The sequence below is a fragment of the Anopheles coustani genome, chromosome 2 (assembly GCF_943734705.1).
Source record: "Anopheles coustani chromosome 2, idAnoCousDA_361_x.2, whole genome shotgun sequence".
Classification (NCBI taxonomy): Eukaryota; Metazoa; Arthropoda; class Insecta; order Diptera; family Culicidae; genus Anopheles; species Anopheles coustani.
The window spans coordinates 24,418,850-24,430,907 of record NC_071289.1 but is presented as its reverse complement, the minus strand read 5'-3'; the positions used below and the strand labels follow the sequence as shown (position 1 = coordinate 24,430,907).

The 12,058-nt window shown below is 45.6% G+C and overlaps 5 protein-coding genes across 6 annotated transcripts; 3 read left to right on the top strand and 2 right to left on the bottom strand.

Annotated features, from left to right (window-relative positions):
- Positions 1-54: 54 nt before the first annotated feature.
- LOC131267496 (syntenin-1-like) lies at positions 55-2,548 on the bottom strand. Its single transcript, XM_058270388.1, has 4 exons — positions 2,360-2,548; positions 1,364-1,848; positions 1,035-1,270; positions 55-962 (listed from the first exon to the last, which is right to left on the bottom strand). The coding sequence occupies exons 2-4, from the start codon at positions 1,838-1,840 to the stop codon at positions 644-646; spliced, it is 1,032 nt and encodes a 343-aa protein (XP_058126371.1). The 5' UTR covers positions 1,841-1,848; positions 2,360-2,548; the 3' UTR covers positions 55-643.
- Positions 2,549-2,875: 327 nt separating this feature from the next.
- Positions 2,876-4,679, top strand: LOC131267497 (RNA-binding protein with serine-rich domain 1-A). Of its 2 annotated transcripts, XR_009178384.1 has the most exons (4): positions 2,876-2,991; positions 3,066-3,182; positions 3,414-4,324; positions 4,399-4,679. XR_009178384.1 is itself a non-coding variant. In XM_058270389.1 (3 exons), coding segments are annotated over exons 1-3 (969 nt in total). In that variant the 5' UTR covers positions 2,876-2,989; the 3' UTR covers positions 4,264-4,679. The 2 variants fall into 2 exon arrangements, 1 of the variants encoding a protein (XP_058126372.1); XM_058270389.1 differs by having other exon boundaries at positions 3,414-4,679.
- LOC131267494 (importin-13) lies at positions 4,668-8,754 on the bottom strand. Its single transcript, XM_058270387.1, has 8 exons — positions 8,373-8,754; positions 7,826-8,305; positions 6,180-7,730; positions 6,016-6,108; positions 5,810-5,942; positions 5,534-5,689; positions 5,285-5,456; positions 4,668-5,197 (listed from the first exon to the last, which is right to left on the bottom strand). The coding sequence occupies exons 1-8, from the start codon at positions 8,688-8,690 to the stop codon at positions 5,107-5,109; spliced, it is 2,994 nt and encodes a 997-aa protein (XP_058126370.1). The 5' UTR covers positions 8,691-8,754; the 3' UTR covers positions 4,668-5,106.
- Positions 8,755-9,226: 472 nt separating this feature from the next.
- On the top strand, positions 9,227-9,920 carry LOC131267575 (small ribosomal subunit protein uS8A-like). The gene has a single exon (XM_058270480.1). The coding sequence runs from the start codon at positions 9,327-9,329 to the stop codon at positions 9,717-9,719; it is 393 nt and encodes a 130-aa protein (XP_058126463.1). The 5' UTR covers positions 9,227-9,326; the 3' UTR covers positions 9,720-9,920.
- A 358-nt stretch (positions 9,921-10,278) lies between these two features.
- Positions 10,279-11,813, top strand: LOC131263816 (glycosyltransferase-like domain-containing protein 1-like). Its single transcript, XM_058266075.1, has 5 exons — positions 10,279-10,351; positions 10,416-10,579; positions 10,649-11,144; positions 11,206-11,490; positions 11,559-11,813. The coding sequence occupies exons 2-5, from the start codon at positions 10,507-10,509 to the stop codon at positions 11,800-11,802; spliced, it is 1,098 nt and encodes a 365-aa protein (XP_058122058.1). The 5' UTR covers positions 10,279-10,351; positions 10,416-10,506; the 3' UTR covers positions 11,803-11,813.
- Positions 11,814-12,058: the final 245 nt, after the last annotated feature.

Genomic DNA, 12,058 nt, shown 5'->3' with positions numbered 1-12,058 from the left:
AAACATTTCTCAGCATTTTAAAAAAAAATCTACTACAGTGCGCAATCAATAAAATCAATACTAATTGAAGTTTTATTGCATCTTACAAACATAATGGATAATAATAATATTGATACGTTCCAACGACACCGATGTGCTAACCTAGCCATATGATTGGTGACCCTTGCAGCATGGACAATCATGTGTTCGGGCATCGGCAAAGAGCCAGCGGCAAAGTGAGGGTGGTGTATTTTAAGACGCACGATAATATTTGTTGCACGATTAATGAAGTTACGAATTATACGAATACGAATTATAATGTTTATCCGTTGTAATGATGGCAGACGTAGAGGGGAGTATAAAGGCTATCATTAACGGTACGATAAAAGTTAAAACACGAGTTTATATTTGAAAAGGAATGGTCCTCCTTTCCCATCTGAGGCGGACTGAAGGAAGTGTAGTCTAACGGTTATATAACTGTTGAAACACAAACGGTTGCGTTCAGTATAAAAATTGTTGGACAGTTTTGGTTCGTTGCTAATAATGAGGTTCCCGTATGAGTTTCCTGTTTGGCCGTTAAAGTGGAACAGTGTTTTACCTTTTTTTTCGTGTAAATTGTGCTGCGTTGCGTTGTTGCTCCGAGACCGGTTCAATACGGGGCACTTTAGAAATCTGGCACCGAGTGGTCCATCTTTCCGCGCAGCCAGGAAGTGGACAGTTTCTTCACCATCACGTCGTAGATCACTTTCGGCACGATCGTCAACGTGATCACTTGTTCGGAGGCGTTGATCAGTTGCGTGATCTCCTTGTCCTTCAGCCCGATCACGTTCTGCCCGTTCACTTCCAGCAGCTGCTGATCGACCAGCAGTCCATTACGGGCGGCCGAGGAGTCCTTCATGATGGCCGTAATTTTGCCATTGTTGAACTGGAATCCGAAGCTTCCCGATGAGTCTTTGTGCAGAGTGATGGCTCGCTCGAATGGGCTGTTAAACGGGTTGAGAGGTATATACTTGACTTATGGTTTGTAAAGCTTTTAAATAAATGAATGTCCTTACCGATCTCGTACGACAACTGAAATGTTATTTTTGTCGCTCTTCTTCAGCAGCTTGTGGCAATCGTCGACGGAAAAGCCGGCGACAAGTTTTCCATTGATTTGTAGAATCTGATCTCCAAATCGCAACCCGGCCAGTGCTGCCGGACTGTTCTTCACGACTAGACATACGAAAACGCCCTTATCGATTGCTTGCACACGCAGTCCGACCTTTTTGTCCGCGCCCTTGCACATAATAAGCTACACAATAATGGGTGCGGTGGGAGAAAATAGAAAGCGTGTTGGTTGAAATAGAAATTGGATTGAAAAAAATGTGCAACAATATTGATCTACCTCACGAATGCCGTTCGTCACCTGGCCGCGCCGAAGCCCAACGGAATTGCCGCTCACGGGTGCGACCATATTTGCGTTGTTCACGATGGCGACCTGAGACTGCTGGGGTACAATGGCTGTGGCCGCCGCATTGACCGTCGCCTGGGGCATGTACTGGGGTAGGCTCGCGGCAATCATCTCCTTCGAAAGCTCCAATCCCATGTACTCGTACAGATCTGGATACATGAAACCGCCGGCTCCAGGTGCGGTCGGGTAATGTCCTAGCGCTTTCTCCGGAGCGGCAGCAGTAGCACCGGGCGTTCCTTCGAACGTGGGATACATGCTGTACGCTGGGGGCACCTTAGTTTCGTTACCTGGTGCCGTCGGTGGGATTTGCCACTGTTGTTGCTGTTGGGCAGCAGCTGCGGCCACGACCGTGTTCTGCGTCTGCACCATTTTATCCACCATCATATCCTCGAGCGATGGGTAGAGCGACATTTTGCTAGCTGTTGAAAATGTATAAAAAAAAATTCAATGCAAAAAAAAATGGTAAACACTATTCAGAAGTCACAGTTTCTAATGGAAAGATAACGGACTGTCTTTCAGTATTTTGATAAGTTGAATCATCCACCGGACATATAAACAGCTGATGATTCATCGCTACGGACAGCACACGATGAATGTGATGGGATTTTTTTGTTTTTAGAATAATTGAAAATGCTCCTAAATAACCTTTCAATTCGAAGAAGTCCTTCTAGATCACGACCAATGGGTAACCAGCATAAAACATAAAGCAAACTGCAGGTTGAATTCTCTTTGTTCAAATACCAAGAATTGCATTGCGCATCTCACAGCCAACAACGTGCGGCATGTGGATTACAAAAACCAACAAAAAAAATACACCACGTTAAAGAAGCATTTTATCATCGAGACGAAGCGAAGAGCTTTTTTTTCTTTAATGCGCTACGACGCATTATGTTCTCTCGCTGCAGAACGGATGTTGCTAGGTACTTACACGTTCTAATGCACTGTTTTAGCACCAAAGCCGAATTAACGTGAATGTACCACACGACCGCTGTTTCGCACTGGCTAAACTCAACTAACAGTTGAATCACGGTCACTGGGAAGGGTTGGGGAGTGCAGTTAACTTGACCAACGCAAGGCTCCAACAACCGGAATATGAATCATCGGTAGATTTTCCAGAGTAGTTTTTATTCCGTGGGCCCTTGTGAAAACAAACACCAGAATGTTTACCTCCCGCAGAGGGGTATGTGTGTGGGAGGTAGGACTAGTTTGAAACAGATGGGTCTTCGGTAGGACGCTATACTGGTCGCCTGGATGCCAACAATAATAGTGTTACCATTTTGTTTTTCTTCACCTAGATCTACTTAAAATATCAATAATTTTGGTTTGATTGCGGTACTAAAACGTTTTTCTTTAAATAACATTAAAAAATTTTAGGAAACAATTTAAAAAAAACCCCACAACTGACATTTCTGTTTACAACACTTGTCATTCATTGTTTGACAGAAGCGATAGGTGAAAAAGCATCGCGGCCTGCTCGTACGGCGTCTGCCATTTGTTGGAAGAATTTAGTTTGCCTAATTTTTCATAAATCAATCAGGAAAGCTACGTTAGACCGCACCAATGTAAGTTAACCTCCATTGAAAGTTCGTCTCTAAACGTGTATGGTTATGGAAACTCAATTACATTATCCTTTTAGGACTCGTTCAAAGAATCGATCCGATTCGGAGGAATCGGAAAAGGGTGAGAAGAAGCCGCGCGGTAGGGAGAAGGAACGCAAGAAGCGCAGCTCCAGCAGTAGCGATAGTAGCGGCAGGTAAGAATATCAATTTTAGTATCAAAAACTAAAGTGGAAGGTGTTTTTACAAGTTTACATAGCAAGTAGAAGTTGCGATCGATAGCAGCATCATTAGCATCGTTTTCGTTGCCGTATTGTATGATAGTGTAGGTGAAACCGGCTAAATTTATGTGTGTGTAGCTGCGCCTGCAACTGCGATGGTGGAAGGTTGGTTACAACTAGGCTGATGCGTTTTGCTGGCTTTTTCAGCTCGTCGGATAGTAGTTCGTCTCGCAGCAGCTCCGGTTCGCGGTCAAGCTCCAGCAGCAGCAGCTCGTCGTCCTCCAGTTCGTCCTCGTCGTCCAGCAGCGAGGCGGAACGCTCGCGCACCAAGCGCAAGACGACCACTCGTTCGCGTTCGCGTAGCAAGAGTCCGGCACCGGCACAGAGCGGCTGGGATAAGGAGGCCTCCATCAGCAAGGAGGCAGCGGTAAAGGGTGGTTCGGTGCGTGGCAAATCGAAGGACAAATCCGAACGCCGGAGCCACTCGGAACCGCGCGAAAATGATAAGGAAAACAAACAGGGCCGCGCATCGTCGGCGGAAAAGTCGACCAAAGATTCACGCAGTCGCCGGTCCCGGTCCGGTTCGTCGAAGCGCAAGCGGCGCGAACGTTCCGTCACACCGCGTCCGGTGCGCATTCACATCGGACGGCTTACACGCAACGTTAACCGTGAGCATATAATGGAAATTTTCAGCACCTACGGGGAAATCAGCAAGGTCGAGTTCCCGATGGATCGTTTCCAACCGTTCGGGCGTGGATTTTGCTACGTGGAGTATGCCGATCCCGACGGTGCTGAGAACGCCATGAAACACATGGACGGTGGGCAAATTGATGGGCAGGAGATAACGGCCTCGCCGGTGTTGGTACCGAAGACACGTCCACCACCGCGGCGCCCGTCACCGATCATGCGAAACAATCGCCCGATGCCCCGATGGCGCCAGTCACCGATGCGCTACCGGCGCCGTCCGTCCATTCGGCGTAGCCCACGTCGCCGGGGAAGGTCTCGCAGTCCGGTGAGACGACGTCGCCAGAGCAACAGTTCGGATAGTTCACGCTAGACCTATGGGTAACGAATAACACGCTCTACGGAAGACACATTTAACCTGCCAGGAATTTCCGGTACGTTAGAGTATAATATTAATCGAACTTTTACTCGATTTACGTATGATTTTTAATGGCACATCTAATTATAGGACTGTGAGTTTGTAGTGTTGTGTGTTTTTATGCAGGCACACTGTATTTGACTGCTGCATTGATTGAACTTCTGAATTTCGATTTGGAAGTAATTAGTGTTCGATTTCACACCATCCGTGGAAAATTTCCGTACAGCAGGAGTTGGCAGGAATAAGTAGCTTCTAGTTTGTGAAGACCACATTACCCTCGAGGTGCATTCTGTTCAATATGTAAACCAGCATAAGTTTAATTATAATAAAACAATATAATAAATAAAATCAATATTGGTTTATTCACATCATTCCTATTGTTATCTTAGAGAAGGGAACTTTTGTATTTTCGTTCACTATTCATCGGCGGCGTACGGTGGTGTTTTCTTTATCCTGTTGGCAAACACATTTGTAACGACATGGTAATTGTTTGTAATTTGTTTCTGTTTGTCTCTGCTGCTTAGTAGGATCGTTTGAAAACATTCCACTTCGGGTTAGACAACTTATGCAGCTTATTTAAGGAGGACACCCAATTCGTATCACTGTCGTTTTGTCGTACTCATGCAACTCGAGGAAGCGATTGAGGGGTCTGTCTATACACGCGTGCGTATATTTGTCTACGCCAGTAACTTCTTCCGTCCTTTCGCTCATTCATCTTCGCTGCACTATTACACGCTAAAAATCACAATTGTTACATCCAAAGTGCTCTGCTGACCGTACAATCTCGTATCGTTGTGCTTATTTGTTATTCTCGTATTCGACCACGTTCCGGCACAGGGCGGCAAACTTCCGTACGTAATCCTGCACCAGTCGCTTGCTGACGCGCTCCCTGACATGAGAGAAGATAAATGTGCAAAGGTTAATATTGTAAAACACGAGTCGTTAAAATGCGTTTTTTTGACTAATGGCCACGCACTTGATGACATTCCGCATGAACTGTTCCTTCTCGGTGGCGCTTACGAAGGCCGTGGGGAAGTTTGGCGTCTCCAGCACCTTCATCCACTGGATTAACGCCTGCGGGTAGCGGCAGTTGATGGCAAGAAAGATGTCCGCAAAGATTTCCACCTGCGTCCGCAGTGCTGTTCCCCCTGGGGTTGGAAAAATCGTAAAACAAATCATCAGCCTAAATACCTAAAAGAGAAAATGTTAGTGCACTTGCACTTACCAATGCACAAAAATGTCGTTCGTATGATGTTTTCCCCGTGCATCATAACGACCTGCACCATCGCGGGGTTATTAATAGATTCCTTCACAAACATCGTGATGAACGATACACTCTTCTTCATGGGTCCCGTTTCGGGCAGCATCATGCATTTAGTAGCTAAGGAGAAAGTGTTAAATTTATATGATTTTTTAAATAATTTCAAAATGCTCTGGTAGTCATGGTTATACAAAATGTCCGCTCCACGAACCATGACGTTCAAACGTTGGCATCACCTACCGTAATCCATCAGCTTCAGATAGTCCACTTGGATGTGCGTATAGCAAATTGGTAACTTTTTCGCAATTTTTGTGTTAAACGCGTAGAACGTTTCGATCAGGTCCGCTATCCGGGAAAGTTTGTCCAGGTTCATCTAGAACACCGACAAGAAGAGAAGCGACCGTTGAGTTAAGTGTGTTACTGATATCCAAACCATATTCGACTACCTGCATCTGGTTGAAGTTGTAGTCCATGATGGCGGTGAACAATTGCACCATCATCGGACGATATTCCATGTCGGTGTAAAACATGAGAATAAACTGACGAAATAGGAAACAATAAAATGTTTAATCGATTGTTGCGTCTTTTCCAGTCGCTCAGTATCACTTACGTTTCCTGCAATATCCACAGCCGAAACGACACAATTATTGTTTAGGATTGACAATACTAGAAAGCAGATTTCGTTCAGCAGCGGTTTGATGTCGTCCATCAGATTTGTTAGCGCCTGCTGGAGCGCTTTGCATAGTGTGTCCACGACCGTCTCGTCATGCATCCAGAGCGTACAGAGGTTCTTCAACAGGTCCATCGTTTTCTCCAGGATCAGCAGTATCGGCTGGACCGGCGCAGGGCCCGGGACAGGTTCTTCTCCGGCGGGAAAGCACGGTTTCTGGCCGCCCACCACCATCGAAATCTTATTATCCTCGGTTTCGTTGGCCGTTTTCTTAATGTTGAGTGAAGAAAAAAGCTTCGAAATCATATCCAGCCGCAGGATTACGCGTGCCTTCGTTGGCTCGCTGATATCATTGTTCTGCACGTGCACCTGTAGCTCCTCGAAGCAGGGCGAAACCATCGCGTCCAGATACACGATAATGTTATCGTACGATATCACGCTCAGTATGTTCCCGACCGTATACATGAGCCGTATCATTTCCGCATTCTTCAACCGGCCGTCATGCAGCACCGACCGACACGCGTCTAGCAGTGGCACCGCGTACGGAACTACCTCCTTTTGGCACTCGGACGTGAGGTCTTTCAGGCCGAGCGTCGCCTGGGAAGCTTTGGTGGAATTGAGACCTTTCACGAGCAGCGAAATGGCCGATGGCAGGTACTTTGGATTGTCTCCGATCCACTCGCTGTACGCGCCAACCGTTTCCAGCGCCATCCCGAACAGTTTGTCGTTGTACTTCTCGTACGGAATCTCGTTCAGCACCTTGAGCAGCTTCACGATCTGCTGGTGCTCGGTGTACTCGATTTTCTGCGCAATCGAACAGAACGCATGGATGGTTGCCTCGAGGAGGGTCCAGTTTTCCGTTGACTGTGAATCGTAGCTGAGGTACATGATCGATTCGTCGAGGGCTTCCGACAGCACGTCTAGCATCTGATTGTTCAGTACGTCGTGGCAGGACAGTAGTGTGTCACCAATGTCCTGACGGTAACACCGGAACGCCTCCAGGTCATCATCGTTCCACTTGTGTAGCGAAGATTCGGTTGGAAGTTGCGATTTTCTCACAAGCACCTTCACCACGTGTGCGTACACGGGTCGGATTGCTTCCAGGCAGCGTATCTTGTGCCTCGAAGGGCCCATGGCGAGAACTTCCTCCTGTAGCATGTACCAAAACTCCATCGCGTACGTGCTGCATGATTCGTCCACCGGATAGGTGCCCGGTTTATCGGTGCACTTTATTAGCATGTCCACGGTTCGTGTGTACACTTTGGAAACCTCTTCGGATTCCGTTACGATGCCGTCGAATATGGCCGACGAGAAACACTCCAACGTGGAAATGAAGAGAGCGTAGATCATGAGGGCAAGGTTTTCGTTGTCGTTATTCTCCTTGTACTCCGCGTCGAGAATTGGCACGAGCACGTCGAGGAACATTTTCATAAAGTTGATCACCGTGACCGAGTACTTTGCATTCTGCGTAGCGTACGAAGAAATTATGCTCTAGAAAGGAAGATAAAAGAAAAAATGGATGTGCAAACATTACACGGGACATCTTGCATGCCACCAAAGTTTACCGCGACTTTTAGACATCTTACCGTTAACGACTTTAGAGCCGTTTCTGCCAATTCATTTTCCTCCGGCAATAAACATCCGTCGTCCTTCGGCTCCTTCCAATAGCAATAGTGGATGGCCTTCAGTAACACCTGCACTGTAGCCTCGCGTTCGTCCAGCCGCACATTCCCGTGCGCCACCCAGGTACCGACACATTTGGCCGCATTGATTAAACCATTCATGTCGTGCGTTTCCAGTGTGGTTTGACTTAGCTTCTCATTCAGGTACCTGACCACCGTTTGCATAACGAATTCTGCATTCCGATTCAACTCTTGCAATACTATTTCGCGCGGTATCTGAGTGCGGACATTTTTCACCTCCTCCGGGATGCCCTCCAGGACGGCCATGAGGATCTCGATCTGCGTTACCTTCGAGAGGTTACCGAGCTGCTCGAGCAGAAACATGTTCGTTACCTCCTCGATCACTGTTGGATGTCGGAGCATATGAACGATAAAGAGACCCAACTAAAATGCAGAAAATGACAATGAATTGAACAACGGTTGACTGGTGAAAACGTATTTGCAAACTCACCGAGATGCACAGTCTATTGAGAACGATTTTCGGACCGTTGCCAAACACCACTATTGTTTCCAGCAGCTTTTGCTTCAGCTCATGATGTGCCTCTTTGGGCACTTCGACCCAAAAATTGCGTAGCTTGGAATTCAGTGTGATCGCCCCGAAAAATTGCACTTCGGACGATTTGTTTAGCTGCATCAGCTCCCAGCAGAACGACCACGCTTGGGGGCTGTTTTGCACCTGCTGTAGCCACTTGTGTGTTTCTTTTTGCTGCTCCGAGCCGCCACGATAGAAGGACAGGACAGCCGCTTCGATCGTTTGCACTTCGTCCATTTTTCAGATGTTTGTTTCGGTATTGTTTTGAACCCGGACGAAGGTATAACTCAGTGCAGAGTTATTCAGCCAAGCCTGGGACGAATACTGCCGCTATTTGTAGATTCTACTTCAACACTTTAAAACACTTACTTGTCTGACATTTCTTTATGCCGGCTGGGCAGATAGTATCGTAATTCATACAGAAAATTAATAGCAAAAGTACGGTATTGTTTTTCACAGCTGCAGAAGTCTTCGAGAAAAGCGATGTTGTTCGGTATCGTTACACTGACAGCTTCGTGTGGGAGGGTGCTGTCAAAAGTCACGGTTAATAAATGTTACCTCAATGTTGCATATTTATTTTCTTGCTTAGTACACAATTTCCATTCTTACAAGTTCTGTAAAAAATAAAGAAAAACTTCGCAATTTTATTAAAATGTTATTTTCTATTATTGGTACACAACTTACAAAAAGTCAAACATTCAAAACACTACGTAACGCCTTCATAGTACAAATCTTTGCTATATCTACCTTGCGTAACGCAAAGCGCCGAACTGTCACCTCGGCCATCCCTCTTTCTTTTGCGAACTAATCTTCGCCGACGAACATCGTGTTTTCGCGTGTTTTCCAAGTGATTTCTGAAAACAATCCACAACAATGGTCCGTGTCAGCGTTTTAGCCGATACCCTCAAGTGCATCAACAATGCCGAAAAGCGAGGCAAGCGCCAGGTGCTGATCCGCCCCAGCTCGAAGGTCGTGGTCCGGTTCTTGACTGTGATGATGAAGCACGGCTACATCGGAGAGTTCGAGGTTGTCGATGACCACCGCAGCGGAAAGGTGGTCGTGAACCTGACCGGCCGCCTCAACAAGGCCGGTATCATCTCCCCCCGTTTCGACGTGAAGATGGACGACATCGAACGCTGGACCAACACGCTGTTGCCGTCGCGCCAGTTCGGATATGTAGTGCTCACTACCAGCGGTGGAATCATGGATCACGAAGAGGCCAGACGGAAGCATCTCGGTGGAAAGATTCTCGGATATTTCTTCTGAGGAGTTAACTTCGTGGGAAAAGACTGCATCATCCCGGACTTCCGAGGCTGTATCCACAACAATAAAGCGCATCCACCTTGGGGAAATTTCGTTAGTGCTTACAGATGAGCTGTATATAAACGATTTCGTTGGAGCATCGGATGTATTCCTTCACCAGCAATGGCGATGATGCAGTATACAATAAACGGGAGATTCAACTGATTTCTGTGTGCCTTTTGTTTTACCGTTTTGATATACCGTACCTTTACAAAGTTCTGCATTATTCACAACATAAAAAGGCAAGCGAAATTCCAGTTATCCGTCTGAGGATCTCTGCCACTACAGCTGACCAAATATTTTCCCATATCTACCGAAAACATGTACAGTTGGCTTAGGTGCAATTTTCATCGCGTATATTAAATTCCATGTTCTATTTCTAAAAGGTTTCGGAACATCGCAACAAAATGCAAAGAAAAACGAGTAGCGATCAGCACATCCGGCGGATGGGAGTAAAATCTTCAATCAGTATCCATAAACTAACCTCAAATCTGTCATATGTGGTAGAGGTGCGGTGGCATTTTGAGGAAAGCGAAATGTAATCACAACAATTTGTTCGTAAAATGTGTTAATTTGACTCCGTTGTTACAGGATTGGTTAAAACAGTTGAATCTAAGTAACTGCTAGTTGCTGGCTGATTTATGCTCCTCATTTTTAAAGTGATTTGGGAAGAGAAACATTCGGTTGTCCTGATTGAATATTGCTGCTGAACTAGCTGATAGGATATTTTGTTTTTCAAATCAAGGAGCACATGGCTTACATTTTAACCCTTGAAGCGTTTTATGGTGGATCACACAAGCAATTGTTGGATATTATTTTAAAAAGTAAGTACTTACTGAACTATAACGCGCTAAATGTGTTAGTAAAAACTGTGTTTATTTTTTGGGTTTTAGATTTCAATCGGGACGAGTACGATTTATTCACAATTCCGGCCAAAAAATGGCACTGGTGTGCACGGATGAGTGCATTGCAATTTGCTCAGAACATACCCACCACCCACGCATACCGGACCATCTTCTGCAGTTCTGTGCTAAACCTTGCCGAACTAATCGGCATGCGACCTGACTTGGCCAGCTGTCGTAAGGTTGTTTACTTTCATGAGAATCAACTGTCCTATCCGGTTAGAGAGAGCAAAAGCCGGGACGTGCAGTATGGAGTCAATCAGATAACCACGTGTCTCTGCGCCGACTTGGTGCTTTTCAATTCAAAGTACAACATGAGCTCGTTTTTAGGAAGTATTCAATCGTTTCTGAATATTGTGCCGAATATGAGCTTCAAAGGAATACGCGAGAAAATTGAGCCAAAATGTGAAGTTTTGTACTTTCCTATCGACTTCCAGCACATCCCAAGTAGATCCGCAATGAATACAGGATTGCAAGACCGTGAAAAGTATGGTTTAGTTTTTAAGAGGTTAGGATATCAATTTAATCGGTGTTATTTAAACTTTCAGAAAACCCTTGCACCTCATATGGCCTCATCGGTGGGAGCATGATAAAAATCCAGAGCAATTAGTCGACGCGCTCGTAGCTCTGCAGGGAAAAAATGTCGACTTCCACGTGTCGATATTGGGCGAACGGTTTGAAACGGTTCCTAAATGCTTCGAGAACATACAGCAGCTTTTACCTGGAAAGGTGATACATTTCGGACCACTTCCGAAGGTGGACTACTATCGTACATTAGCAGAAGGTGATGTGGTCTTGTCGACTGCTTTGCACGAGTTTTATGGTGTGGCAATGTAAGGGAAAACTCAGCAGGAATACAACGAAGACATATTCAATAACAGTGTTACTTGTCTTTCCGAAGGCTTGAAGCTGTACATTGTGGATGCGTACCGCTCGCACCGAATCGGCTTGTGTATCCGGAGCTGTATCCGAAGGATAAACTCTTCAATACAACCGCACAGCTAGTTAAGCAACTATACAACTGGTGCCGCAATAGATCGTTATTTGAAAAACATCGGGAAGCGTTTTTTAACGAATTTAGTTTCGAATATTATGCAGCTGATAAGTTGATTCCCAGGTATGTTTCTGCTATTAAACATAACTGATTGCCTAGCAAATAAATTTGTATATTTGAAACCAATCATGAGATACAATTATTTAAATGTAAATTACAGTTAGTTAAAGTGAAATGTTTTCGAGGATGAGTATTTTGATGAGCACCTGAAATCGATTTTTGGTACGTTGACCGCTTCAACTTTATCCAATTGTTGAATGTCCCTTGCGGTTCTCTATCCCAGCCGAGCTGGATTCCGTTCGAGTGGAAAACTGACACTCCATCGTAGTTCTAAAGCCTCAAGAAAC

Excerpts from the sequence above, each read along its gene's own strand:
- LOC131267496 (XM_058270388.1), bottom strand. The coding sequence starts at position 1,840 with ATGTCGCTCTACCCATCGCTCGAGGATATGATGGTGGATAAAATGGTG. Across the intron at positions 1,271-1,363 it reads TGACGAACGGCATTCGTGAG|CTTATTATGTGCAAGGGCGC; the intron begins GTAGATCAATAT and ends ATTATTGTGTAG. Across the intron at positions 963-1,034 it reads TCAGTTGTCGTACGAGATCG|CCCATTCGAGCGAGCCATCA; the intron begins GTAAGGACATTC and ends CCCGTTTAACAG.
- LOC131267497 (XM_058270389.1), top strand. Across the intron at positions 3,183-3,413 it reads AGTAGCGATAGTAGCGGCAG|CTCGTCGGATAGTAGTTCGT; the intron begins GTAAGAATATCA and ends TGGCTTTTTCAG.
- LOC131267494 (XM_058270387.1), bottom strand. The coding sequence starts at position 8,690 with ATGGACGAAGTGCAAACGATCGAAGCGGCTGTCCTGTCCTTCTATCGT. Across the intron at positions 6,109-6,179 it reads CTGTGGATATTGCAGGAAAC|TTTATTCTCATGTTTTACAC; the intron begins GTAAGTGATACT and ends CTATTTCGTCAG. Across the intron at positions 5,690-5,809 it reads TCTGAAGCTGATGGATTACG|CTACTAAATGCATGATGCTG; the intron begins GTAGGTGATGCC and ends CTTTCTCCTTAG.
- LOC131267575 (XM_058270480.1), top strand. The coding sequence starts at position 9,327 with ATGGTCCGTGTCAGCGTTTTAGCCGATACCCTCAAGTGCATCAACAAT.
- LOC131263816 (XM_058266075.1), top strand. The coding sequence starts at position 10,507 with ATGGCTTACATTTTAACCCTTGAAGCGTTTTATGGTGGATCACACAAG. Across the intron at positions 10,580-10,648 it reads GTTGGATATTATTTTAAAAA|ATTTCAATCGGGACGAGTAC; the intron begins GTAAGTACTTAC and ends TTTGGGTTTTAG. Across the intron at positions 11,145-11,205 it reads GGATTGCAAGACCGTGAAAA|AAAACCCTTGCACCTCATAT; the intron begins GTATGGTTTAGT and ends TTAAACTTTCAG.